This window comes from Aquila chrysaetos, chromosome 19, assembly GCF_900496995.4.
Source record: "Aquila chrysaetos chrysaetos chromosome 19, bAquChr1.4, whole genome shotgun sequence".
Taxonomy (NCBI): domain Eukaryota; kingdom Metazoa; phylum Chordata; class Aves; order Accipitriformes; family Accipitridae; genus Aquila; species Aquila chrysaetos.
The window spans coordinates 25,414,732-25,442,167 of record NC_044022.1 but is presented as its reverse complement, the minus strand read 5'-3'; the positions used below and the strand labels follow the sequence as shown (position 1 = coordinate 25,442,167).

General features: G+C 48.4%; 2 protein-coding genes across 5 annotated transcripts in view; both read left to right on the top strand.

Annotated features, from left to right (window-relative positions):
• The window catches only part of GDPD5 (glycerophosphodiester phosphodiesterase domain containing 5), a 173,833-nt gene extending 163,386 nt beyond the window's left edge, over positions 1-10,447 (top strand). For 3 of the 4 annotated variants that reach the window (XM_030043140.2, XM_030043142.2, XM_030043141.2), the window contains exons 15-17: positions 1,819-1,833; positions 6,176-6,288; positions 7,662-10,447. In XM_030043140.2, the coding sequence (XP_029899000.1) occupies positions 1,819-1,833; positions 6,176-6,288; positions 7,662-7,777 (244 nt within the window). In that variant the 3' untranslated portion in view covers positions 7,778-10,447. The remainder of the gene's footprint in view (positions 1-1,818; positions 1,834-6,175; positions 6,289-7,661) is intronic. The other variant, XM_041118380.1, reaches the window with a different exon arrangement.
• A 4,147-nt stretch (positions 10,448-14,594) lies between these two features.
• KLHL35 (kelch like family member 35) lies at positions 14,595-26,977 on the top strand. The gene is made up of 7 exons (XM_030043156.1): positions 14,595-14,722; positions 17,174-18,064; positions 19,975-20,159; positions 20,735-20,853; positions 21,355-21,543; positions 22,204-22,392; positions 23,219-26,977. The coding sequence occupies exons 2-7, from the start codon at positions 17,175-17,177 to the stop codon at positions 23,405-23,407; spliced, it is 1,761 nt and encodes a 586-aa protein (XP_029899016.1). The 5' UTR covers positions 14,595-14,722; position 17,174; the 3' UTR covers positions 23,408-26,977.
• Positions 26,978-27,436: the final 459 nt, after the last annotated feature.

Genomic DNA, 27,436 nt, shown 5'->3' with positions numbered 1-27,436 from the left:
CATGCACAAATGACTGTCCTAGAGACATCAAGGGACCTACACTTTCATTCCTTCATATCTGAAATGCCTTTGCATTAGGAACAGCAATTTAATTTGCTTCAGCCTCATGAGCTAGTGATTTTGCTGTCGCCTTGTCCTAGATCATCTGCTTGCAGCAACCTCTTTCCTTCCCCTGGGTGTATAGTTACTCAGGTATTTTTGCCACGTTGCAGTAGGCTATCGCTCCTGCCAGCACCCACTATGGATTGGACTTCAGCCACATGTTGGGTCTGTTTATAATTGTCTAAATTCATTACTTGCACAGTCCCACACTGGTAGACCTGTGCCCAGCAGGTCCCCAATTCCAGTATGGGATAATGGAGCGAGCATCAGATTCAAAACTCTCCTCTCAGGTTAGATTTCCCAACAGTTAATGAAAGCACTGACCAAGATAAGATTAAAATTTTTCTAAGAGGTCTTGTGATCTGAATTGTGGCCAATTAAACCTTTCCTCCAGAAGGGCATCGTGGCTGTGTTGCCTGGAAGCTTTCTCCACTCCCTCAAATTTGTCAGTTGATAACAAGAGATGTCCCTGCTCTTTAGACCCTGTATTTCTCTGTCAGATACAGAAATGCACAGAGGAGTCTGGAGGCAGGGACTGACCTCTCTGAAGAGCGGAATTTGAAGGCCAAGTTGATGAGATACTTGCAGTCTTTTGCATCATCTCCCAAAGTCAGTTTTAGAAGGCTTTCCTGAATCAGACCCGGGAGACCACAGCTGAAGAAATTAAACTGATTGAACCTGCTGAATGGGAACTATAGGTCCCAGAGCAGAGTGAAATTATGCACGCTTGGAGAGAGGGAGAAGTTGCAGCTACGTGGACTTTGCAATAGCTAGACTTCCTCTCTGCACAGATTGAATTTCTTCCAGTTTGGAAGAGGTTTGATGGAATAGTGCAAGAGGAAGCATGGTAAGGAAGGAAAGCATTATTGCAGGATTTCTCTTCCACCCTCAGGGTAAGTGTGATACAGGTGTGAAGAACTGGAAACTGCTACTAGATCTACTCAGGGTTCATCAACCTGGAGCACTGAGCTGCCTGCCGAGCCTCTGGAGCTGATGTAGAAAGGCAGCTGAGTTGCTCAGAGAGGTCTGGCCATGTGGGGTCCATCGTAGCAGGGCCAAATGCCTTCTTTTGGATCTCTCCCTTGGGACAACTCAACCCCAAGTTAGTAGAAGGAAGAAGGAGAAACTCTAGCACCAGAAGTTGGACTTTCTGCAGCAAAGGGCTTGCTCTTCCAAGAGCCTTGTGCAGGAGAGACCCATTTCCCTGCCGTTCCAGTTTCTCCACCACATGAAAGAATTGGTAGCAGCATTGAGGATATATCGAAAACAAATCGCAGCGGGATTGCCCAACTACTACCTGCTGATGTGATTCAGCTCCGGGAAATGGGCTTGGCATTTGGCCTTCAGTGTCATGGTGGTTGTTTTGTTTTGTTTTATTTTATTTTTTTTCTCCAAGTCCTTTCTGGGGCAAAACAGAGCTGCTTCCTTCATGCAAGGATGAGGGGGTGGGTGGGAACAGAGCCACCGCTTCGATGTGCTCGTCCTCTCTCCTACGCATGGCTTGTCTCTCCTCCGTAGCCATGGGTAGGGATTGCTCCTGCTGTTCTGCTTCAGCCCTGGTGACAGGATCGTGGCAGCCTCTCCAGAGGGGAAATACCAACTGTGATGACTTCTAACTGATCTTTTTTTGCCTCTTTGCCTTGTTTATTTTCTTACTGCTCTGACTGTTGTGCATGTTCCTCCTCTTTCTCTCTGCTGCATTCTGGCATCTCACAGCTATCACATGATCAGGTAATTCTGGTGCTTTCCTCCTCTTTCTCTTTTTCATTCAACCTTCCTTTCTCTCTTTCTTTCTCCCTCTCTGCTATGGCTTCACTGCAGATGGACAGGGCAGGATGCAGCTTTTCATGATGCTTTCAAACCTCTGGCTTCACAGGGGGACCATAAGGGTCTGAACATTGCATAGTCCATAGCCATGAGCACCACAGAAGCCTGATGCTGAAGCTGGTGGATGTTTTGAAAGCAAACTGACCTTCTGTTAAAATGGTATCAGTCGCTGCCTTTAAAAAAGCCCTATTCTGAGGTCCTGCAGCGTGTTGTAATTGGGAAATTCCTAGTGGACGTAATGCTTTCTCCATAGAAATAATCCCATGCAAAATATCCCCTTCCTTCCTGCGTTTACCAGAGGTTTTTGAGACCAACCTCTTCTAAATTGGCCAGTTTTAAAGAAAATAATGTAACCTGTTCAATTATATAAAGTAGCGCTTTTCTAGCCCTGGGAATGAATTAATAAGGCTAATAGCTGAAAAGGTTTGGCTGATCAATTGCTGCACTTGAAGCAAGGGACCTTTCGGGAATCTCTTCTCAGTTACAGCACTGTGAGCCTGGAAATGCAGTGTGAAAATAAATAGCGTTGTACCCAGGAAGGGAGTGAGCCTGGGATGCTGGATTGGAAGTGCCATCAATTGGAAACCCAGATTTCTCCTTGTATTGGCTGTTTTCTCACCAGTCGTTCTCTTCCCCTTGGAGGGAAGCGCTGTTGCTTTTCTGCAGTAAAGCCTTCACCGTGTCCGTACTCGAACCAAACTCTTCATGTCTCAACCTCCTCCATTCCTTCCGCTGTGTGCCATGGGGTTGTATTTCTGACGACTTGGCTACACCCTGTCTGTGCTTATCTGCCCCTCTCCCTCTGCCCACCTACCGCCTCGGGGCTTGGGGTTGGCCACCTGCAAGTATTGCCTGCTCCACGAGGTACCTTGGACTTGCGGCGTTACGTCCTCGCGGCATCTCCCCAAAACAGGACCTGGCTATGGGGCTGGGCTGAGCCCTTCTGTGGGTGCAGGGAGGTTGGGTGTTTTCTCCTTCTCGCCTCCCCCTTGCTCCCTGGCTCGCGGATAAGGAGAAGACAGGCATGGAAGAGTTGGGCAGGCTTTAGGCAAGAGCAGTCGCAGGATGGGGACTCTGTGGTTGCGGCTGGCTTGGGTCTTTGCTCGCTCCATCTTATCACCTCGGTACCAATCAACCCCGTTTTCTCCCTGACCTGCCCCTCTCCGATCTCCTTTCCCTGCCATTTAGCATCTCCTCTCCAAACCAAGGGTCCGGTCGTGGCCCTAACATGGTGTATGCTGTCTCTGTGTTGTTGTCCCAGTATTTTTTAGTCTGTTCCCACCCTGTGTCCGTCTGGTCTGCTTTGATGCCAACCTCCCAGAACAAGACCTACCTGCTGTCTGTCTGGCCTTTTTGCACGCTGCTGTCCTAAACGTGGCCGATCACAACAGAGTCCAAGGGGGTAGGAGAGGTGCTATTTTCTATTAAACAAGCTTTCTGGAGACCCAAAGGCTACTGAGCACAGCAGAGAGTATTTCGTATGGTGTTGGAGTTGCATTGTGATTCAATGTACCGGTGGCTCTTCTAAGAGGGTATTTCAAAGTACCCCTGAAAACTGGGGTCACCCTCTCTTAGCTTGTTCAATCAGAGCAACGCACCCCTGTGAGAGGAGTCATTGGCCTCTTGTGCGTATTTAACCACCCTGGGTCTGCCCGCAGCCACCATGTGAGATGGGGACGAGAGAGCAGTGGTCATTCCTCTTGGCAGGAGGAGAAAAGCCTTTGGTCCCTTGCACCCCTTTGCGGCTGGGCTGTCTGTGCGTCAAAACAGCCCATGCCCTCCATGGGACGTCTAGGACCTATGGGCAAGAGATCATCATGCCTTTTGGCCACACAACCCAGCTTGATGCTGAAAATCCTGATGATGTGGGCAAAGAAAAGACTCATAGCAATATGTTTTAGTCCTGATTATAGTTTAAGGAGAGTCTTATCCTGTGAGATCCTATGTACTTGCAACCACATTGATCTTAGTGGGATCTCCCTGCATGGGACACTAAGGGCAAAAATGGTCATCTTCCACGTCAGAGTGGCTCAGTTTAGATGATGACGATAGAAGAAAAATATTTTTTTTTATTTTTAAATTTTTTTTTTTGTACTTTAATGTCTTTACCTCTCTGTGCTTCCTTTGTGTTTCTTCTGTCCGTGGGTCTGTGAGTTGTGTTGTGTTGCCATCTGTTGTGGTTTAACCCCAGCCAGCAACTAAGCACCACGCAGCCGCTCACTCCCCCCCCCGCCCCCGCCCAGTGGGATAGGGGGAGAGAATCAGAAGGAAAAAGGTAAAACTTGTGGGTTGAGATAAGAACAGTTTAATAGAACAGAAAGGGAGAAACTAATAATGATAATAATTACGATAATAATTACAATAATAATAAAAGGATTGGAATGTACCAAAAAAGCGATGCACAATGCAATTGCTCACCACTCGCCGACTGATGCCCAGTTAGTTCCTGAGCAGCGATCCCCTCCAGGCCAACTCCCCCCAGTTTATATACTGGGCATGATGTCACATGGTATGGAATACCAGTTTGGGTCAGCTGTCCTGGCTGTGTCCTCTCCCAACTCCTTGTGCCCCTCCAGCCTTCTTGCTGGCTGGGCACGAGAAGCTGAAAAATCCTTGACTTAGTACAAACACTACTTAGCAATAACTGAAAGCATCAGTGTGTTATCAACATTCTTCTCATACTGAACCCAAAATGCAACACTATACCAGCTACTAGAAAGAAAATTAACTCTATCCCAGCCAACACCAGGACACCATCCCACCCCTTCTTTTCTCTGTAGCAGAGCATCTGCCTTCATCCGTACCCTGGTCAAAGTGTGATGGTGCGGTGTCACCCACTGGGATTTGGGAAGGGGATGGAAAACCCATGAAATCAACACCAGCTAGATTGTCCCGGAAAAATTGCAGAACCTCTTTTGTGGATGTTGCTTTTTCAGGCTGATTCTGTGGACCCAGGCTGGAGATGTGTGGGGCTCCCCAAATCCTCTGCTCCTGGGGCTGGGTAGGGGGTTGGAAATTGAAGAGACGGTGGTTGTCACCTTTTAAAAAAAAAAAAAAAAAAAAAAAAATCACCTTCCCTTGTGTAGGTAAGCCACTAGATGGTGCCAGAAGATCAGAAACCCCATAAGCCACCCTAAATCCCTGCTGTTTCTTCATCAAATAGCCTTATAACATACCTGGCTCGGGCAGGGAGAATGGGATTTACTTGAAAGCCTTCCTCTCTGGTCGGGAGGTAGGACGAATCACTGGGGCGTGGGCTATAAAAGCCTGGCCTATACAGCATCCCTTTGCAATAGGATCTTGGGTACAGCTGCTTTGTCTGAGCCCACCGAGCCCTGTTTTCCCCTATTGCAGCAGCAGCCCACCTTCCACTCCTAATGCCAGCAGCTCTGCAGCTAAGGGTCTGCTACAGGGGTGCTCCCAGGCTGAAAAACAGCTTTAAAAGCAAAATCCCCCTTGAACTTGCTGCCAGTGCTTATTACTGACATCAGTAATTTTCTTTAAATGCATTCATCAATGAGAATAAATGTCTGGCTAGTTTGAAGTTGAGCCAAGTTCCCATCAGCCTTATATTGTTCACATGGTGGAAACTTTTGGTGAACACTGAGTTTCATCGAGGCTTAAAAAGTGGAGGGTTTGTGTAGAAGCATTTAAGTAAAGACTTGGTGTTTGGGGAGGGAAGTGCACTGGGGGAAACTACATTTAAGGGCACGTGACAGGTACCTGCACTGGGACTGCTTGTACTTTCCTGCAGAGCAGCTCATGTCAGTGTCTTTGCTGTGTCTCAGGTTTGAGACCTTTAATTGTCTTTGAGCTCTCTTCTCCCACAAGCGTGAGCGTGTCACTCAGTGAGGAAAAGGTTATGGTTTGTTTCTTTACTTGGCTTAGTCTCCTATTCTGTTCCCTCTTTCCAACCCTAAGAGTCAAAACAGCCCTACCTCCTTTGGGCAGCTGGATAGCTGATGTGATAGAGAGAGGTTTGGGGCATCTGCTGTCCTTGGTGAAATTAGTGGAATTAGGATGTTCAAGGTGGTTAAAGATGACCTGCTTGTATGTCTGTACCCCTTTGAGATAACATGCTCATCTCTGAACATCCTCTGACCGTGAGGGGTTGCGTATGTGCAAGGGAATGAAGGCGTGAGGGTCTCTGGGACTTGTTGGTCTCCACGTTGTTGGTGGCCACTTGCGCTGAGGATGGTCCTGTGGTTGGGAAGACCAGCCCCTGAGATCCCTTCTTGTCTTGCAGGTGGCGCCTAGGAAGCATCAGGACCTACAACCCGGAGCAGATCATGCTCAGCGCTGCTGTCCGCCGGTCCAGCCGGGATGTCAAGATCATGAAGGAGAAGCTGATCTTCTCAGGTATGGATGGGGCTGGTTGGCCAGAGCCCTTTGCTCCATCCCTCAGCTGTCACCCTGCTCTCTGCTGACGGAGGAGGTGGTCTTGATACGGGTGTCATCATCTGCTGGTGGGACTGGATGACTGGACTGACCCTGCTGCGCTGAACCACTTGTGGGATATGGTCATGGCTCATCCATCCCAAACTGGTGCAGGTCTGAGCGCTGATTTGCTCAGAAATGCTGCATTTAACTTCCCAAGTTATGCCATGGAGCTCTCTTGTACTGTCCCACATCTTCTCTGCTCTCAGTTGTTAACAGCGTGTCAAAAGCTATAAAACCCATTAAAATAATGGCATAGATCACCACAAATAGTGGTGATGAGCTTGGGGTAGACCTGGAATTCAGTGGCACTACAGGCTGAGGGGTTCCTGATATCCTTGTGCTCCTCCCAGTGTTTACTTGTGTTGGAACATGCTGGCAACGTCTCCATCTTACCCCACCTCTAAGATCTCAGAAATGCGTACGAAGAGGGAAACATTTAGCTTTAAAAGATTAAAGTTGGTGCATGAAGCTGGAAAACTCACATTCAAAGGAATGTGAATATAATCACCCCCTGAGCTTTGTTACGGGTTTTCTTTCTTTGTATGTAGGGGCTAGAGACCTCCAGCAGGGATCAGGGTTTATTGTAATGGGCACATACACAGCAAAATGACATTTCTTGCTTCAAAGAGCTTACTGTGTGAAATGCAGGCCGGATTCTGCCTTCTAGAGATGGTGAAAATCAGGTGTAAATCCACGAAACCCAGATAGGGAAAGCAGTTGGTCACAGCAGAATTAAGCCTCCCCAACGTGTTCTAGACATAAAATGTCCTAGACATAAAATATCCTTAGAGGTTGGGGATACATATTAAAGTTTTGTGCCTCTGAAACAAATGTTCTTGGTTAGGGTGGGTGTTTACAATTAAAACATTGGTGGTTGGTTGCACATTTTTCCCAGTGAAACCAGTGACTATAGGAGTCTGCCCTTTTCCAGAATGGCCATTTGGGTAGAGATTAAGTTCAGGTATTTTGCACCCTTTTCCCACAGGTGACTAACTCAGCCTGTGGAGTAGCATCGTGTATATTGGGGAATCCAGTTTTGCCTCTGATGGTGGCAAGATTGTCAAGGTCTGAAATTTAGAAATGAGCTCCTATTTGGAGGCAGATCCTGTTCAGAACTGGTTGTAAACGGGTGCAGTGTTACTAAACCCAGGGTGAAATCCCTGTAGGATCAGACAGATCCCATGCGCTGGAATTGCACGGCTGCTTCAGCGCCTCAGTTTCCCCATCCATGGGGGATGCTCCTGGGACTTGCACCCCTGTGACGATGTCCCTGCTTTCTCTACCCTCCCCAGAGATCAACAACGGCGTGGAGACCACGGACGAGCTGTCTCTCTGCTCCGAGAATGGCTATGCCAATGAGATGGTCACCCCCACGGATCACCGGGACACCAAGCTGCGGATGAACTGAGGGGCTCTGGTCCAACCCCGGCGCGTGGCGTCCCCCGCGTTCGCTCCGGCAGCGAAAGCCGTGCTTTCCTGCTTGCTGCGGGATGGGAACCTTTGAGGAACTGCTGGTCGGGCAGAGACCCCTTCCCATACCCCATCACTAGCTGCTCCACCTCCCTGGTTGTGAGGTCGGGGGGCTTATTTTTGTAAATATGTAGAAAATCTGAATTTTTTTGTCTCTTTTTTTTTTTTGAGTGTAATTTTTCCAGGGCATGAGTGGAAATACCGTGTTAATTAAATCCTCGACCTTATGGCTGAAGTTATTTGAATCTTGACGTGACAGCCTGAGTCCCCTTGGGGGGTTCTGGGAAAAACACGTTGGACGTGTCTCCCCTTTCTCCCCCTTGCCCTGCTCCACTCCTTCCCTTGGTGCAGCGACTGTGTAGCTGAACGTTGTGATGTTCTCGTGAAGTGTTGTTTTTGTTACTGTTTTTTTTTGTTTCCCCTCCTCTTCCCCCTTTCCTGGGCGATGAAGTTTTAGCTCTAATGCAACAGGAGGCTGTTTAGAGGAGAGAAGCTTTCCTAGGAGAGGAGATAACACTGCTCTTCCCTGCTGAAGTTCGGAGCCAGGGAAGGGGTTGCACTGGCTCAGTCACTTGGGCACCTTCTGCCTGTCCCATCCTCCTTTCCCAAAGCCTGGATGCTCGCAGGGGAATGGCGCTCTTGAAAAGTCCTGCCGCAGTCTCGAAGGCAAATCTACAGCCAACACTCGGGATTTGCCTCTGCTGGCAGCAATGCTTTGATTCTTGATTTTTTTTTTTTCTTTTTTCTTTCTTCCTACCTTCTCCCTGAGTTGGGCTCTGTCGGGAGCCCCGATGGCTTGCAAAAAGCAATGCCTTTGGCACCATCACCACTCAGATCTGGCTAAAGTGCCTGCCACTCCAAGTGGCGTTTGCAGTCGCTCCTTGCTTCCCTGTCCTTGCATCCGTGTAGGAAGAGGAGGTGGTGGTCCAGTGTGAACTTCCCCCCTCTCTGGGCCAAGCAGATGCCCATGGGTGAAGGCGTTGTAAATAGTTTGGAAGGTGAAGCAGCCCCGGAGTGTAATTTATTCCTGCAAGGAGACCTTCCTCCTTGCTTTAAAAGCAGGATCTTTAAAAGCTGCGTGTTCACGTCCTCCAAAGGAGTGACGGTCTTGCAGCAGATGCTGACAGGCTCATGAAGGTAAGAGCTCGGATCAGCGTGTTTCCAATGCAAAAGGCTTTAAACCAAAATCCAAGACCAGAGGTTAAAAGAAAAAAAAAAAAAACAAACCAAAACCAAAAGCTCAGAAACTAAGTAGATGACAGTTGCATTTTATCCCCTCCCTGAAACGGCTCACAGCCAGCCCAAGGGCGGTCTGAGCTTTCTGCTCTTGACCTTCAAGGCCTCGTGGAGAGGAGCCTGTTTTTGGGTCACTTTGCTGTTCACACGGAGCCGGTTCCCAAGGCAGCTGAAGCCAGCCGGAAGGCTGCTGGAGCTGTGAATGGGTCTTGGCTCAGTCCCCGTGGCCTTCTGGTGTGGGGTTGCTTCCTTCCTTGCTGGATCTTGGTCGATGCGACGTGCAACGTGAGAAATCCCATTGAGCGCGAGCTTCCTTTGAAGCTTGGTGTGTGCTGCCTTGAAAGCGATGGGACCGTCAAAGTTGTTTCCCATGGAGGGAATGGGAGCTGAGGCCGAGTCTTCAGGTGCTGGCCAAGCTGGGTTGCAGAGACTGTGAGCGGCTGGGAGAAGTCGCCTTGTAGACAAGAAGGCGGTCTGGGGGATGCTGGTGTGCGTCACATTCAACGCACAAAGCAGGCTTGCAAAGACCAGAAACAAGCCACAATAAAAACAGCCTCGAGCAGTTTGTTCTTGTTTTGGCAGCACTGAACTGCTCTATTTTTTTTTTTTTTTTTTTTTAGCTGTACTCCAGTAGTGTTTTGAAACCCCAAAGTCTTGGACTTGGTGTGTAAGAATTGGGGGCAAAAGTGGCCAAATTATCTATGTAAAAGAAATACACCCCTATTAATAATGAAAATAAGAATTGTCATGCTTTAATAAGCACCTCCTAAGCAGTGCAAATCAAGACTTTAATTTGTTTGCATCTACCCTGGGTTTTTATGAATGTAAGTGGAATAAGACCCTGGTCCATGCTGCCTCTTACCTTCCCCAAATACTGTCCTTCTATATGGTACTCTCTCAAGTCTGTGAAATACAGTGTGGTTTTTCTGCAAAATTGCAAGATTTTGGTGGATTTGAAGGCTTTTGAGAACAAAGTTGCTTCTCCCTTTAATGTGGTGCTGTATTGAAACATTCCTGGTGGATTGTCATTGCCAAGTGAGAGATCTTGTTTAAATCTCAGCATCTGTTGATAATCACCTGCATGTTCTGTTTTTATCCTTGGAGATGACTTTATTGAAAGGTCAAGTGCTTAAAAGCTTGGAAGTGTTAAAAGCAATCCAACAGAGAGTTGTTTTCACAATTCACTTTTCTTCTTTTTTTTTTAATGATGAGACCCAAACTTTATGCGTAATGCACTGACTGTTACCATAATTGTCCTGAATATTTGCTACCTTTCTTTTTAAAAGGATGATACTTTTTTGATGAAAATAGACCTAGACCAAAATAAACTCTGCAATGCTCTGTGAAATAAACTGTCAGTATTCCCCTGCCAGTCTGTGATGTTGTTGTGTGTTCTGGGATCACCTGCATAACGATGATGCCTTGATCCTTCTCCCTGTGTTTCTGCTTTTTCATGCTTCATGAGAGTGCCAAAGGTCTGACCAGATGGAGGTTTGGAGATCCGTCCTTCTTGAGATTGGTACAGTTGTGTTGCATCTCCTCTTGATGACACCAAGCTGAGTGGTGCGGCTGACACACCTGAGGGATGGGAAGCTGTCCCAAGCTCGAAAAGTGGGTCCATGTGAACCTCATGAGGTTCAACAAGGCCAAGTGCAAGGTCCTGCACCTGGCAGCCCCCAGTATCCATACAGGCTGGGGGATGAAGGGATGGAGAACAGCCCTGTGGAGAAGGACTTGGGGGTACTGGTGGATGAAAAGTCGGACATGACCCAATGTGCGCTTGCAGCCCAGGAATCCAGTCATCTCCTGGGCTGCATCACCATCAGCGTGGCCAGCAGGTCGAGGGAGGGGATTCTGCCCCTCTGCTCCGCTCTGGTGAGACCCCACCTGCAGTTCTGCGTCCAGCTCTGGGGTCCTCAGCACGGGAGAGACAGGGACCTGTTGGAGCGGGTCCAGGGGAGGGACACAAAAATGACCAGAAGACAGTAGCTGAAATGTAGTCATGTGGAGTCGAGGTGACTCTGCAGACCTGAGCCATGACCAGTAACTGTAGAATAATTTTTCAGTGTGTATGGCCACATGGGGACAATGATGCACCCGTAGAACCAATCAGGCAGCAGTTTTAAACCAAATAAATGGGAAGCAATTTATTTTTAACACACGTTATGCAAGTCATTGCCCCAGGGTGCTGTGAAGGCCAAAAATCATAAGCAAGTTCAAGGAGGAAGAAATGGCTGATACATCCATTAGCACTTATTAAACACAGGAGTCCGGATGAGAGATCCAGCTTGGGAAGTCCCTGGGCAGTTCTTTGCTAGATGTGTATATTAAGGGAAAGGCTTGCTTGGTGCATGCTTTTTTTTTTTTTTTTTTTTTTTTTTTAATTTTTACGCCAGGATCTGCTCCCAGCTGCAGACTGAGGGTGCTTTGGTTGAGAAGGGGATCTTGTCTGGGTCAGTGTGGGATTGTTCTTTGTTAAGCAGCTGTTTTCTCCAGCCCCTGAATGGCTGCATTTAACTGATAGTTGAAAGGGATTAAAGTAAATACAACGCTATCTCACTGGTTGGTGATGGGTAGTCAGTACCGTGTCATGAATTTGACTGGCTCCAGCAATACCATTTGAGTGTTAAATATAAAATTGCCCTAGGGGAAGGGATAGAGCTCCTGATATCTACAGTATTGAATAATCTCTAACTAGGGGCTGTCGTTGCTGTACCCTAGGGAAAGATATTGAAAAGTTGAAAGGAGAGAAATGAGAGTCATGTAGGCTGTGTCTGTTATTCAAATACAAGAGCAGAGGATTGGTTGCTGGCTCTAAGCCCAAATGGCTTGGGACAGCCAACATTGTGCTATTTAACTCTTTTTCTTCCTGTCTAAAACTGCCCTTATTTATAAGAGCTTAGTGGTATAGCTGGGATAGTTCTCGTGGTATCTGGGAACCTTTCCAGCCCTTTAAATTTGCCAGTAGAGTTGTAGTCCTGGGGTGTGGGAGGTGATGCTGATGCGCTAGGCCTACACCGTTACCTGCTATTAGAAGGATCTCTCATATCTCTGCTAAAGCCTCAATACAATGCAGTGGTTAGGAGCTTTCAAAGTTCAAACTCGGCGTGAGAAGTCTAGCCGCGATGTAAGCAGCCGCAGTGGGATGAGGCTGAAGGCTGGTTCCCCTTCTTGGTGCAAGCAACCTCTTCTTGGCTGAAGCTCCTGACCGGGTTTCAAGCTCAATGTGAGTATTGACCATATGTGAAATAGGAAGCCAAGGGGTTTTTTCCCCTCTTAAGCCTCTTAGTTTTCTCCCTGTCTTCTTTCTGGATCCTGTTTCTGTTCTAGTTGCTTCTCTGCCCTAACTCATCTACTTGGCTCTCCTGCTTTGGTCTCTTCTCCCGGAGGCTGGTGACTGCCCTTCACTTCTGCTCGCTGGCTGAGGGTGAAAAGAGGGTGTCCTCACTCTCTCCATGGCAAGGTGGAGCCGTGGATGGTGGTGCCAGGAGTGCATAGACGGCTGTCCTGGATAGGATGCATTTCCTTCTCTTGGGCGTGTGGTGGGGAAGTACAGACCACAGCGTGATCAAATCCTAGTGGCCATCTCCCTCAAGATGTCTCACCATGGTCTCCGTTACCTGATTTATCCAAAACTCCCTTCTACCTTTCCATTCTTTTTTCCTTGTTTTCTCTTGAGCTTAGCTGCCTCCCTTCTCCTTCGTATTCCTTTCTCCTCCTGACATGCATACTCTGCTGCTCCTTCAGTAAGCTTTGGTCCTACATTCACAGAGAGCTTTCCCCAGCAGCCGTCTGGAGTTCCTGGTCCTATATACTCGTATTTCCCTTTTGCATCTTTTTAATGCTTGTGGCTTTGTGCCTAATGGCTTCCATGGGCCATGTGCCAGAGGCTGAGCATTTTTAATGTGAAGAAGGGATTTTAGAGTCCTAATCCACTGTAAAATCACTGCTTCTGGTATCTGTATCTACCCCGGGAGAAGACCCAGGGCACTGGCAGCATAAGGCATCCTTCCTCCGGTGCTGCCTAGCAGACACCCCTTTCAAACACCCTCACGTCCTGCAGCTCTATGGGGTATTTAATGCCCTCTGTTTCATGCAAAAAGGCCACAAGCGTGGGTTGTAGCACAGCCTTTGCACAGCGACAGCCGCTTTGGGGCACGGTGGCATCCCGCGGCGAGATCCAGGGCCAAGAGCAGCGCAGTCTGGCTGTAGAAATCCGCTCGATAGGCGGCTTGGCATGGGCAGGGGGACAGCTGCACCCTGCAAAGCCTTCTCATTGTGGTTACTTTGTGTGTCTACAACTCCTAGTAGCTGGTCCTCCCCAACCCTGGGGCTGCACACGCTGCCTGAAGCTGGGGTTTGGTTTTGAACGGGTTGGTAGCCCCGTGCTTTATGGCTGCAAGGAGATGATGGCTTTGCAACCTTGCCGAAGAGTTTCCAACACTCTGGAGACCTTTTTTGCTGTGTCCCACAGGGCAGGATCAGTGCTCTGCTGCCATTTGTCCCGATGAGCCACTTCCAGTCACCTCTAGCTCCATCCGTGCGCGGACATGGTTGCACCCCTGGTCGGTCCAGCCTGGCAGTGCCAAATCTATCAGGGTGGAAGGTCCTAAGAGCAAATCCCCCAACCCTTCCAGCCCACGGCACAGGCTGGGAAACCACAGTCCCTTCTAGGTTGCCAGTGATTCATATGCAAATGTTGGGAGCAAGCAGGATGCCAGCTTGTGCCCTGCATCCCAGCGATGGGAGAGGAGCAGAAAGGAGCCAGCCAGCAAACGCGGTGGCGGTGCCCCACGGAAAGGTGTTTTCACTGGGATGACAGCATGCAGGGGCTGGTTATGATTAATATTTCTTTTCTGTCTAGTGTGAAATAATAGAAGTTGTTTGAAGTGATGCTGGGCAAGGGAGGGAAGGCTGGCTGCATCACATTAGGGGGGTTGATAGTCTTCAGCACAAGGGTTACTTCGTGGAGCTTCCCCAGGGCTGCTTTGATGCCTGCTACGAGCATTTAAAAATTCAACCAACAACTGGGATCAAGTTAGAGGGGAGGGTGCAGAAAGCCTCACGGGACAAACCTCCCCTTCTGTCTTCATCATTCTCAAGGACCTAATTACCTAATTATCACACGTTAATGAGGGGGACCACAGCTCCTCCCTGACCCAGTCCATTCCTGCTCCGGGCACCTTTTTGCTCACAGAGCCGTATTTTATTTATCGGCTTTATTCTGGTTTCCAGTGAGATGGAGTCTCTATCAAATGAATCGTTCCACCTGGACCTCAATTTGCTGTCCAGATGGCTCGGACCCTTAAGCTGCCCTGGTGTGATATATTTTCCCTGAGCTGCGATGGGTTTTCCCTGGGTCCTGGCTCCTCCCTGGCTGGCTGTTATTGACAGCTGCATGGCTAATGCCCTGTAGCTCTCTGGCATGTCATTCAGGAGAAACAAAAGCAGATTTCTCCTCCACCTCTCCGGCAGTGAGGATAAAGGGGATGCTTTTGTGCTTCCCCAAGCGTTACCGCAGAAGGGCTGAGCGTGCTTTGCGGAGGGGACCTGTCTCCGTGCAGAATCCTAATGTGGATGGGAGCTCGCCCAGAGGGAAGTTGAGTCTTCGCTAGGTACCACCTGGAAAACACAAACTGTGGGCCAGGTAATGTTGGACTTCTTGCACTAGCATCTGGGGAGGCTTGCAAAAAGGAAAAAAAAAAAAAAAAAAAGGCATCATTTGCTGCTGTGTGGTACTTGGGTGGAGAGGGTGACCCGCAGAGGAGCGTGCATGGGTGAGGGCAATGGAGCAAACGCACTCTTTCTTTGGCGTTGGCATCGTTTGTCTCATGGGCAGACAGGAGGGATGTGGGCTGGGGAAGGGCGTTTGGATTAATTGGGGAGGGAAGGAGGGGTGTCCCTTTGTAAGGAGGTCAGCCTGAGCTGTTTCTTCCCAGCACTGAGCCGTGCGGAGCAGCGCGTGACCCTGATGGCTTGGAAACGTGTGCGGATCGGGGACAGAAGTGGGGATATAGACGTGTTTTTCTTTTTTGGCTGGAGCCGCGTGTGTCGGTAAAATGTGGAGTCCGCCGTGCTCTTTGCAAAACTGTCTTTAGAGAGCTGCCTTTGTTGTAACTTCTCTAAATCACTTTGACCTGACTAACAGCGTTTCCCTTCTGTACACAGCCCTGAGCACCTATTGGTGGCATTTAGGGTGTTTAGAGCCTTCACCCACTCCCACAGGATTTCTTAGATGTTTAGTTAGGGCTTGTCATGCTGCTTCACTGCTCTTTAGGTCCCTGCAGCAACCCCGTGGCAAGGGCAGAGCTGTTTTCCCCACTGCTGGGGGATTCTGCAGGCGCAAAGGATACGGTGACACTTTCTTGGGGTGGTGGGGTGAAGATCCTCAGGACTGCATTTGGTTGTGCTACACACAGCTACCCTGGTGCAGGTGCTGCCAGGAGGTGTCCTCTGGAGCACGGGAGAATCTGAGCACCTTTGGGGTCAGATGCGATGGCTGTCCGGGAGATGCAGGTATAGGAAAAGAGATGAAGGACTAGAGCTAAGCCAGGGATTTTGACTCGTGAGAAATTCAAGGTTAACCCTCCTCAAAGGACGTGCTACCTGCCTTTCTGCAGGAGACTGTGTGGACACTACAAAGCCACCAATGTCAGGTAACTTGTCACCACAGTGGGGACTTGTGCTCCTGCCAGAGGCTTGTGGTGACATGCTCCAGAGCCTAACTTAGGGGGCCCTTAAGAGCAAAGCCTGACCACCACCCCCCCCCCCCCCCCAAACAGGCTCTTTGCTGTTACAGAGCCTCAGAAAAGCAATCTAAAGCCTGCATGGCCGTGGTAGAAGCTGTGATCAGGAGTGCTCTGTTGATGGTCCTCACTGGCACCCCTGCTCAAGGGGCAGTACTCTTTGCCATGCTTTTAAAACACAGGTGGTGGCATTACTGTGCCCCTTTTATTTAACACCCAGCCGGTGAGAGCAGTTGGGCAAGTGCAGGGAGACCCAGGGACAGTCCCCTCCTCACTCTTCCCCCAGCATCTGGGTCTGTGCCACAGCGATGGGGCAGGGCAGGCTTTGGGGGAGAAGTGGAAGAAATGGGGCAGCACCAACCTGTTAGTGGGTCTAGGACAGTTGAGGCAGTGGTTGAGGGTTTGGGGTCTTTGATTCACTCACCATTGTCAGATATAGCCAATTCTTGTCACTATTTCAATTCTACAATGCTCCTCCGCTTTCCAGACCCCCCTTCTGCAGGCAAAGGTCCTTCTCCCCAGGGGTTACTCTTTACAGGTGATCTGGCTGCCTCCCCCCAACTTGAGCAGGGATCACCCTTTTGGATGTGCAGCTATTTGCAGCCTCCAGGCTGAGCACATGACTTTCCCTGTCCCACAGGCGTGGGTCCTGCTGCTCACGCTGTCGGTGTGAACAGTGAACCATTAGAGTTCGAATGAGAGAAGTCTGCTCTGCTTCATTGCAATCACTTTATGAAGTCCTTTAGGAAACACTTAAAATCATCTGGAGAACAAATAGAGCAGAAAGATATGTCAGATGTAGACATCTCCCATGCTTTTGGGCAGGTCATGTCATAGCTACCTTTGGCAAATCTCAGTCTCGCATCCTTACCTCTGGATTTTTGCCTGGAATAAGACACCTGGAGAAACATGATGGATAGAAAAAAGTCAAAATACTGCATTGCTCCCAGCTGGGCTATACCGTGGACCACTTGCATTTGAAAGGATGGGGAAACCAGTTAAAGCAAGATGTGAGAAAGAAAGGGTGTCAAGGTGGTGGTACAGCATAGGTTGGGCAAGGCAACTGCCTTAGAAGAAACATCTCGTAAAAGCAGAAGTTTGTCTACTGAGATGGGGTTGGATTGAAAATATCCTAGTGCCCATCACTGTGCCGTGGTTTGGAGAAAATGTTGGTTACTGAGGAGGTGCCATGTATGCAGATGAAGGGGTAGAGTCTGACTCTGTTTTGGCTGGTATCTGTACTTCCTCGTGCCACCGAGGAAGATGCAGAAACCGTGATGGTGTTTGGACGTTGCAGTCAGATATTTTAATAGCGTACTGTTCTCTTGTCTCCTTCACTGCTTCCCAATCAGGATGCATCGAATGATGAAAGAAGAATCAAGTTTCAGGACAAGCAGCCTGGAAAATGTGACGCGGGACCCAGGCAAAGAAAAGTTGCACATGAAGCTCTGCAGTGGGTCCTGCCATGCTGAGCAAATCCTCCAGACACTGAACTCCTACCGGCAGAGCGGCATCTTCACAGACGTGGTGCTGTTAATTGATGGACAAGAATTCCCCTGTCACCGTGCCACTTTGTCAGCCAACAGCACATATTTCCGGGCCATGTTTGGTGGCAATCTCAAGGAAGGCCACCAGGATATCATTAACATCCAGAAGATATCTGCTTCCACTATGTCTCTCCTTCTTGATTATATGTATGGGGGGAACATCATCATTCAGGAGGACAACGTTGAAGGCATCTTGGAACTGTCTGACTTGCTGCAGATCTCCAAGCTCAGAGATGCTTGTGTCACCTTCCTTGAAGGCCAGCTTCACCCATGCAATTGTTTGGGCATCATGAAGTTTGCCGATTCATTCTCCATTGCGTCTCTGACAGAAAAGAGCAAGAGGTTCATGCTGGAGTGTTTTGTGGAGGTGTCGTGTCATGAAGAGTTCCTGGAGATGGGTGTGAAGGAGCTGGTTGAATATCTGTCCGATGAGCAGCTGGTGGTCCCCAAGGAGGAAGTGGTCTTCGAAGCCGTCATGCGCTGGGTACGGCATGACATACCTGCCAGGAAGGGAGCCTTGAAGGACCTCCTTGAGCATGTGCGTCTGCCCCTGCTCGACCCCACCTACTTTCTGGAGAAGGTGGAAATGGATGAACTCATCCAGGACTCGAAGGAATGCATTCCTCTGCTGCACGAGGCCCGCAAGTACTACATCCTCGGGAACGAGGTCAGCTCTTTGCGGTCAAGGCCCAGAAGGTAAAACACGCTGTCGTCTTCTCTAGAACTGCGTGGCCTAAGTTGATGGATCTTAAAGTTTGAGGGGAGTTCTTGGGTTGTTTTTTTCTTTTTCTTTTCCTCCAATTGCTTCTCTTTTGGCCTCCCTGTTTCTAAAATGAAGGCTTTGGAGATTGTTTGCCTGGCTTAAAGGATTCCTGTGAAATTTATACTAATGCATGTGATGCTTTTTTTTTTGGTTGGCAAGGAGTACTCTAGTCACACTGCTCTGGGTGTGCAATGATGTTATCCAGATATGAGTCCAGACTATGGGCAGGAAAGGGTGTTTGTAGCTTTTTATTTCTATCTGCTTTCACCAATGGGTAGAGCACTGGGTTGAGACGTGTTTTCCATTCCCAGCTCCGCCACTTGTCTGCTCTCCTTTCACCTCTTTTGGTCTCGCTCCCACCTTCTCCAGGCTGTCTGTTAGCAGGAAGGCTTGGACCAGTCTCAATCCTCCTGGCCATCAGCGTGTTGCCTAGCTTAAAGGCATTGCTGCAGGGTCAGGAATTAATGTCCAGGAAAAAAAAAGCAGTTACTGTCCAGGTGGCTACCAAGGCATCCCCAAATGTCTTTTTTTGTTTGTTTGTTTCTTTTCCTTTTTTTTTTCTTTCCATTGATTTGTTGATGAACAGCAAGAAGATAAAGAGATGCTGGCCCAAGCGGCTGCCAGCATAAAGTGGACGAGGCGAAGAAAAAGTGATTTCTAGGGTTGGGTGTGTGTAGAAATCTGGACTTTTTTGTGACTGTGAAATTTGGGTTTGACCAGCCACTTTTTAAGTCTCTGTTGTTTCTTCATGGTGCCACAGGTCCCTTAGGGTGTGCTTGGTAAGAGTGCTGGTGGACACCTCTGCTCTGGGGTGGGTGACCATATCAAACCGAGTTGGTTTGCAAGGCTCCCCATCCTTTTCCAGAGGAAATCCATGACCATGGGGCTGCAGGGACAGGTTCTTGTGCTCTCCTGCTCTTCAGCCCAAGTAGTACAGGTTTTTTTGCTGCTCAGTGGAGCATCCTGGGCAGAAGGATTGAGGTTGCCCCAGTGCATCTTAGAAGTCCCAGACTGGGACTTAGGGCATGTTTCTGTCAGGTGGAAGAGATGGTTTGACACATCTTCTCTGTGCTGAATACCACAACAGGTTATTACATACAGAACTGCTCAACAACAGGGTCTGTGGTGACCTCCTCAAGGATGCAAAAAGCTAAAATTCACTGGGGATAAATCCCACCCCCCAGGATCCACATTTTACCTCCCTCCTTTTGCAGCTTTGGTCTTAAGTGAATTATCTCAGCCTGCACAAACCATGGCAGAGCTGGGGATTGGACCAAGTCTTTCAAATTCTCTTTCACCCTCCTCCTTCCTCTCCTCTCCCCTCCTGCAGAGCCATTCCTCTCTTGCCACCTACTAGTTGGCAGGATTTTCCTTCCCCTGCTGTCTGTCTTGTCTGCTCACTGCTATTAGGGCTGGAGAGAGAGAGATTTCCTGGAAACACTTCTCTCTCCAGACAGAGAGCTTGCCGCAGGCAGGCTGCCAGGAACGGCTTTCCACGCTCGTGGCTTTGCCTTGAGGATTATTAGGTTTGATTGTGCTGGAAGGGGGAGGGTGAGTGGCAGAAGGCAATCTCACGAGGGACTTCTAAAGGTCATTCCCATTTTCTTTCCCTATGCAGTTTGGACCCCTTCCCACCCAAGTTGGGAGGTGACTTTAATTTGATTGTGCAGACAAAAGGGAAGGTGCAGGTGTGAAATCATTTGCCCAGAAAATCGGTAGCTGATGCAGGAGAGGACCCTGCTCTATCCACTGGACTGTGGTGCCAATGTCCTAGATAGGATGGGGGGAATGATGGAAAGGAGTAGCCTGGCCCAGGGAGTTACCCATGCCTTTCATCTTCTAGGTTCATGGAGCTGGCAGAAGTCATCATCATCATTGGGGGCTGTGATAAGAAAGGCCTTCTCAAGCTGCCCTTCACGGACCTCTACCACCCCAAGAGCAGGCAGTGGACAGCCCTCTCCAGCGTGCCTGGCTACACCAAGTCAGAGTTTGCTGCGTGCACACTGAAGAACGATGTGTACATATCAGGTGAGATACCCTGGACCAGGTGGTCCCTTCCCAGTTGCAAAGAATAGCACGACGTCTGCTTGGACACCCTTTCCTTAGGTCTATTCACTAGGACTCATTCATGTGCAACCCAGCTTTGGAGCCAAGCCACTTCTTGGTGAAGTTTATCCTGAGGTGGTTTGGATTTTGCTGTCCCAAGGAACAGTTTCACCTTTGAGGAGGAGGATGGCAGTATTAAAAAACCTTTCCCTCCTGTTGGGCGTTTGTCAAAAGTGTTCAGCTGTGGAATGAGCTTGTTTTGGTGTGTGCTGTCAGTCAGGGTTTCCTAAAGCATCATTCTCCTGCCTGTCCTTCACTTAAAATATAATGCCTATCAATCAGGTGAGTTCTGTATAAGGGATGGAGCAGTGTAACAAGTGCCTTGAAGTCCAGACAGTATCTCCCTTGGGAAGATGAGTTTACATGGCCATAACCCAACAACCATATTCTGGCCTAAGTTGTTCCATTGCATGGAGGAACTATGCAAAATTGTGGTGTAGTGAGGTGATGGGGCTGTCCTTGGGATCGCACCAGCCCTCCATCCCTCTGTTTTTCAGGAGGACACATCAGCAGCAATGATGTTTGGTTGCTGAGCTCCCAGCTGAATGTCTGGATCAAGGTTGCTTGTCTGCAGAAAGGCCGATGGAGGCACAAAATGGCAACACTTCAGGGCAAGGTAAGCAATGGCCCAAATTTTGGAAGAAGCCACATGGAGCACCGTCCCCCTCTTCTCCTCCTGCCCAGTACAATGAGGAACTGTCAGTGTGTGTTTGTCTTATGGGTCATTTAGAGATGGTTTTGGTGGGAGAACAACTAGGACATAACCAAGATGTCATTGGTTTCAGTTGGGTGTGTGTTGTCACCTGAAGTAGTCACAAATGAAGTTGTAGCAATAAGATCTACTATGGGATGGTGCAAGTCTTCTGCAGATAGCTGTATTAAGTCTTTGGGTGAAAGCTATACAGTGTGCGGTGTTTCACAGAATCATAGAATGGTATGAGTTGGAACGGACTTTTAAAGGTCCGTTAAAGGTCTAGTCCAACCCCAAAGTTTTTCCATGGCTTGGTGTCTGTCCTTCTGGCCAAGTCCTAGCCTCCCCTCACGTACGCCGTGCAGCGTAGCCCATTAGGTGAGTCCAGGAGTTTCTAATCAGCTTGCTTTGCTCCTTTTGTGGCAGATCTACGCTGTGGGAGGCTTTGATGGTTTTTACCGCCTCTCCAGCGTGGAGTGCTATGACACCTTCTCCAACAGCTGGTCAACCTTGGCCCCGCTGCCTCAAGCCGTGAGCTCGGCGGCTGTGGTCTCCTGCCTGAACAAGCTCTACGTGCTGGGCGGTGCTGTGGACGACACCGCTAACACTGACAAGGTATTGCTGGGGCATCAAGAATGGACAGAGACCTAAAAAAGAAGGTTTGCTAGGGAATGTGGAAGGAAATGGAGCTGTCCTTAAGCCACAAGGGAGGATTTTTTTGATGACTAATGAAGACTCCCTTATAATAAGATGAGAAGACATACATTTAAATGGAAGCCAGAGACTTAGGGACCAGAGAAGAAAGGTGTCAGGAGCTGACAGTATATTAGGCATTGTTTCAGTAGAGCCTGTTCTGCTCTGAAGCCTGGTCAGCCCTGAGGCACCACAGGAACAAACCTCCGACACTGTGGGCATTCACTTCAGATAAGTAGCAACAGTAGTAATTGCCTGGAGGAGACCTCTGCAAGCCAGACGTGGTGCTTATGGTCTCCTGAGCTGCAGGAAAAGCCATCAGTGCTTCTCAGCTCCATCTCTGAACGCTCAACTGTGGTCAAGGACAGCCATGCTGGGAGCCCCTATTTTGTCTGGGAGACCCGAATGCAAGAGGGAATACTAGAACCCTTCATCCCTTTGCTCACTGCACTGGTCTCTGGGTGTTGAAGCTCCCATCCATGTTTCTGTGCCCATGTGCTTTTACTTCTAGTGAATAGCAGTTTCATCCAAGCAGGGAGATGTGGTAAATTCGTGTTCCCATAGCTGCGTTTCTCCTCACAGGTCCAGTGTTACGATCCAGAGGACAACAAATGGACGCTCTTGTCTCCCACCCCTTTTTACCAGAGGTGCATCAGTGCCGTCTGCTTGGACAACATCATTTATGTTGTAGGTGGACTCCTCAGTAAAATCTTCAGCTACGATCCAAGGAAAGACAGCTGGCGGGAAGTGGCCACCCTCCCTGGGCCTCTGGTAAGGACGAGGTTTAGGAAAGACACTCTGAGCCTTCCCTTTCTCTCTAGAATGGGAGCCATCTGTGCTTTGCTGAGATGGAAGGCAAGGAAAATATATTGTGGGTTTGGCTCTGAGCATGTGAACGTGACCTCTGCAGAGCAACTCAAACATGTGTACTCGCCATCGGTGTCCGTGCTGCTTGGAGGATGTCTCTCTCACAGCAAACCCAAGTTTTGTTGCTGAGGCTGGGTCTACACTAGCTATTAATGCCAGAGGAGTGGATCTGTAGGGTGAAACCATTGGCGCTGAGGACCTGTTCTCCACACTATGTGTTTCAGGGTAAGGGTTATACTGGCTCTAGTCTGGTCTGTGGACTGAACACGGAGTGGTGGTGGTCGTGTATCTTGGTTTAGTGTCATCGTGGTTTTGTACTCCAAAGCCATGCTGCAGTGTGAGCCATGGCACAGTGAAGAGGAATGATGGGACGCAGCTCGCCCCAATCTCAGTTAAAAAGCCCATGTCAGTGCACCCTTATAAGTGACTTTTACAGGGAGGTGGTGGGCTGTATCTCTGGTCTCTTGGTATGCTTGTGAGTCTGTGCTGTGCCTGAGCGACTGCCAGAAACAGCAATGGCCCCATCACTGGCTTGAGGCGTTTCAAGTGCCTAAACTCTTACTAAAACAGTAGGATTGCAGCACCCCAAGAGCCAGACATCACTTACCTTACCTACTTTTCCTCCCTTCTGCTGGGCAGGCGAGAGTTGAGCCCATCACAATGACTCAGCCCCATTGCCTAAAACTAGAGGCTCGCTCCTCAGCTCTTGGGTTTTCCTTCTGCTTTCCAGGAGAGCTGTGGCCTGACGGTGTGCGGAGGGAAGATTTACATCCTGGGTGGCCGAGACGAGAACGGGGAAGGCACGGACAAAGCGTTCACTTTCGACCCGGTAACGGGGAGCGTGGAGCAGCAGCCGCCGCTGCAGCGCTGTACCAGTTATCACGGCTGCGTGACCATCCTGCAGCGCATGAACAGATGACCACGGGGCTCCAGCTGCATCCACCTCCCACCCAGAGCCTCCCCTTGAGACAGTGGCCACCCAGCCTGGGGACAGATATCTCACCTTTGTGCGGGGAAGAGCAACACAAGCCACTGAAGATGATGTGCTCCAGCCAGCCCCTGAGCAGCCTCTGTTTTTGTTTTTCCTGGCTTGATGATGCCATTGGCTTTGCTGCTGATCTAGGTGAGAGGATGAAAGGGTGCTGGGCTGTGTGAAGCTGCATTGCAGGTCTTGCCACAGTAGGATTCAAGTATCCTTGCAGCCCCTGGAACTACTGAATTTGACCTTTACTTAGGTTTTCCTGGCTGTAGATTACGGTTTTCTGTTATGCTGGCAACAGAGGCTCGCTGTCCTGCAAGGACATGTATTTGCTGCTTTCTGACGCCCAAGACTGTTGCAGTAACAATTACAGTTACAGGATCCAATTCTTTAGCTAAAGCTATCAGATATTTGTGCGTTTAGGTCTGTAGAACCCTGTGTCAAACCACGGTGGTGACCTACATGGTCATCAACATCCATGAACAGTTAATCCCATTACAGTGGAGAGCTGAGATTGAGACTTCAAAGCCAATATCCCAAGAAAATTTCTCCACTAAATCCCCAAAAGCCTGGTTAAATAGTCCAAGCTCTCACTCCATTCTGCACATGCTATATGAAGGTCTATTCCCCTAAAGCACAGAGTGTTATCTCTTTTCATACATGTTTTGTGGTTGGACTGCTGTGTCACTGTGTCTTCGTCATTGAGAGGACAAGTGAATCATGTAGCCAAGAGTTCCCTCTTCAGAGAGCAGAGGTAGGGGGAATATTAACGTGTAGGAATTAAGCATGAAGACCTGAAGCATGGTAGCCACAGAATCACATCTGGCTCATTTTGGATCTGGAGTATGCAAGTATTAAAATAAACTCAGTATTTAACAGATGTGATACAGAGTCCCTGGGAGCCTGAATGTGCAGCTCATTCGGAGGGCAAGTGTTTGATTTCACAGACTGCGTTGCTCCAAGCCATTTGGTATCAGGTCTAGAAATGATCCTGAGCACACTTGATTTGGTAGAATAGCCATAGCTTTTGATGTCAGTGTCTTTAGTCCATGACAGGAACTGGTAATTTCTGATGGCTCCATGTAAATGTTTATGTTGTGCAATTAGGGACTTAGTTGCTGCCAAATGTAGAGTGGGGTCTCTTAAAAACTCCCATTGCTTGTACATTGCAGGGTGCACTCCTCTACAGCAGGCTGCTGGTTGGCTGCTGTTTTCTCTGCACCTTCCTTTCCTCACCCCAATGATGACTTCTTCCTGAAGTAGAGGAAACGACTATGTCCACTGGTCCAGATACTCCCCTTTTCAGGGCCTTTTAATTGTCTTAAACCTCCTGGTTTTGCCTGCTTCCCCTCATATAGCTGTTTTTTATGTGGTCCTCTTTAGTACTTGTGTTTTCTGTCAGCTCTGAGAAGTTCACCTCTTCTTCGTGATAATATCAGGCTTACCTGTAAAACATGGCAAAAAGAAGTCCCTGCTGAAGAGCCAAAATTGGCTGTAACCAGGGCACGCTGATCTCCTCTTCTCTTTAGGAAATGTGTGCTCTTCCATTGCCCAGGCGACAAGCAAGGTGTTTCGTTACGTGAAATGTACCTTACGCTCATCATAGTCAAGCCTGGAAAGTCTCAGGGCTCTCATAGCCATTTTGTTGATCGAGGTGCACTATTTGAACGTTCTCAGCCTCAAATTCTCCTTAAGGCCTGTGCCTGTGGGTTAGCCCTTTTATCAGATCATGAGCAGCACAATGTGTCCTTTAAGCAATATAAAAGAGATTCAATGCTGGTATAGGTTATTCCCATGAGGAGAGAAAAGGACATTCATGCTAGTAAAAGGGAATTTTATTTGCAATCAAATTGCATCCACAGTTGGGTCTTTAATGGGAAGGGAGATTTCAGGAGAAACTGGAACCTTTCCTTCAGCTGGTTAAATTGGCACAAAAGAAAGCATGAGCACATCACCCCACGCTGTGATAACCCTCAGGACCAGAGAGACCTTTGTCCTCCTATAGCCCGATTTCCTGAGGACCACAAATCACAGTCCATCTCTCCTCCCCAATTTTGCTTCTTACTGTTCCCCTGTGCCTTAAGCAATTCACCGCTTTGGTGTGGGCACCCCTTCAAAATGTGTTGTTTTGGACCCAGTATCTCCACCTCGCCCCATGATTCATATGGCCAAGGACGTTCTTAACTCTCCACAGACTGTCCCATTAGCATGTCCCTCCTCTTGGTCTGCACTTTGGAAAACACTGCTGGTGTTTCAAGAGAATGAGCGCACCCAGGGTTTGCAAGGGCATGCATTGAGCAAAGTCTGCTCAGCTGAGGATGGTGAGCATCGCGAGGAATCAGGCCTTATCAAAGGGATGGTCCTCATGCCAAATTTCTGCCTTGCCTAAGGTATATAGAATAGGGCTGTGAACACAGGCATATCTTGCTCGGCTGCTGGCAGATCTTTGTGTTTTTGTTCTTGAAAAGAGCATAGTAATATATTTGGACATAGCAGTAGCCTTGGTAGGAAAAAGGAAGAGTTTTCCAGTTGCACTTACAACTTCTTTTTCTACAGTCTTTCCTGCTTTTCCTAATGCCTCCTGGGAGTCTCCTGCTGTACTTCACACCTTATTCCTGTAGAAGTAAGCACGCTCAAAAGGGTAGAAGATATTCTCGTAAGCTTTCCTATGTGCTTTTGACACGTGTGGTGTGTTGCAATAGGTGTAACATGGTGGTGGAAGTTGTGGCATAGATACTATAATGTTTGCCTCATTCTTGGTCCTGATATTCATTGTACCACTGAAATGTGTTTGTATTTTGTAAGGGCTGTGAGCTGTTGGGCATGCAGGGGCGGGCTAGGGAAGGAATTTAACTCGGTTTGATTTAGAAATAAATATTCATCTTGACTCCTAAGTGCTTTTGCTGCAGGAATTCCATTTGTGCATATTGCTTCATGGCATTCCAAAAATATATTGTTGATATATCAGAGGAACTTTGGAAGCACCATCCTTGAGGTATCCCAGCCTTTATCTGGGATACTTGAATTCTCAATCTAAGCAAGTAGGAAGTTCAACGTACTGCTTTTTGCCTGCAGGGAATGATATCTTTAAACATTATGTGGGGTCATGGCCAAGTCAGTGTAGGGAAGGTGCTTGGATCGTTCAAACTCAGCTGAAGAACGGGGAAACTTTTACTCGTATTTTGGCACGATGGAAAGAGTATTTCCAGAGAAAATGAAAAATTATTTGTCTTGGCTGATTCTTGCTCTTCCTTGGTGTGGCAGAAGAACACAAAGCATGAAAATGCCTGCCACTACAATCTGCTTCAGTTTTTGAGAAGACTTTTCTCAGACCACATGTAAAGCACCTCCTTGCTGTGTTTACAGTAATGCACAGACTTGTTGTGGGAGCTCTGTATAGCAAAAGATGTAGAAGAAAGTAGTGATCATCTGCAAAGCATGTGTGGTAGTTTCAGCTTTATGTATTTAAGCTTTTAAAAACAAAATAAATGACTTTTTTTGCACTCCAAACCAGCGACTGTCCATCACTTCCAAGTAGTACTTAAACCATTCCTTCCTCCCCCCATCCTTTTGGTTTTCCTGCTGCCTGTCTCAGCAGTTGTGTTATTTGGGGTATGTTTGTATTTTGGCTGGGAGCCAGAAGGAAGAAAAATCTTACTGTGAACAAATCACATGGATGGTGTAGACAGCAAGATCTTCAGGGACTGATAACATTTGCCTGTGACACACAAACTAGAAGAATTATAAATAACCTGGAAGACAGGGCTGCTGTGGAAAGCAAGCTGAACTGCTTGTTAGCCTTCCCTACCTAGTAAAAAAATGCCTTTTTCATGAAGGCAAATGAGACATGATGCAACTGGGCAAGAAACAAATACCACCCAGAGCTCGAGAAGGGTCCTGTGGAGCAGTGTCCAGAGAGCGATTTGGTGGCTAGAGTGGAGAAGGAGCTGAAATAGTTTCCAGTGTGAC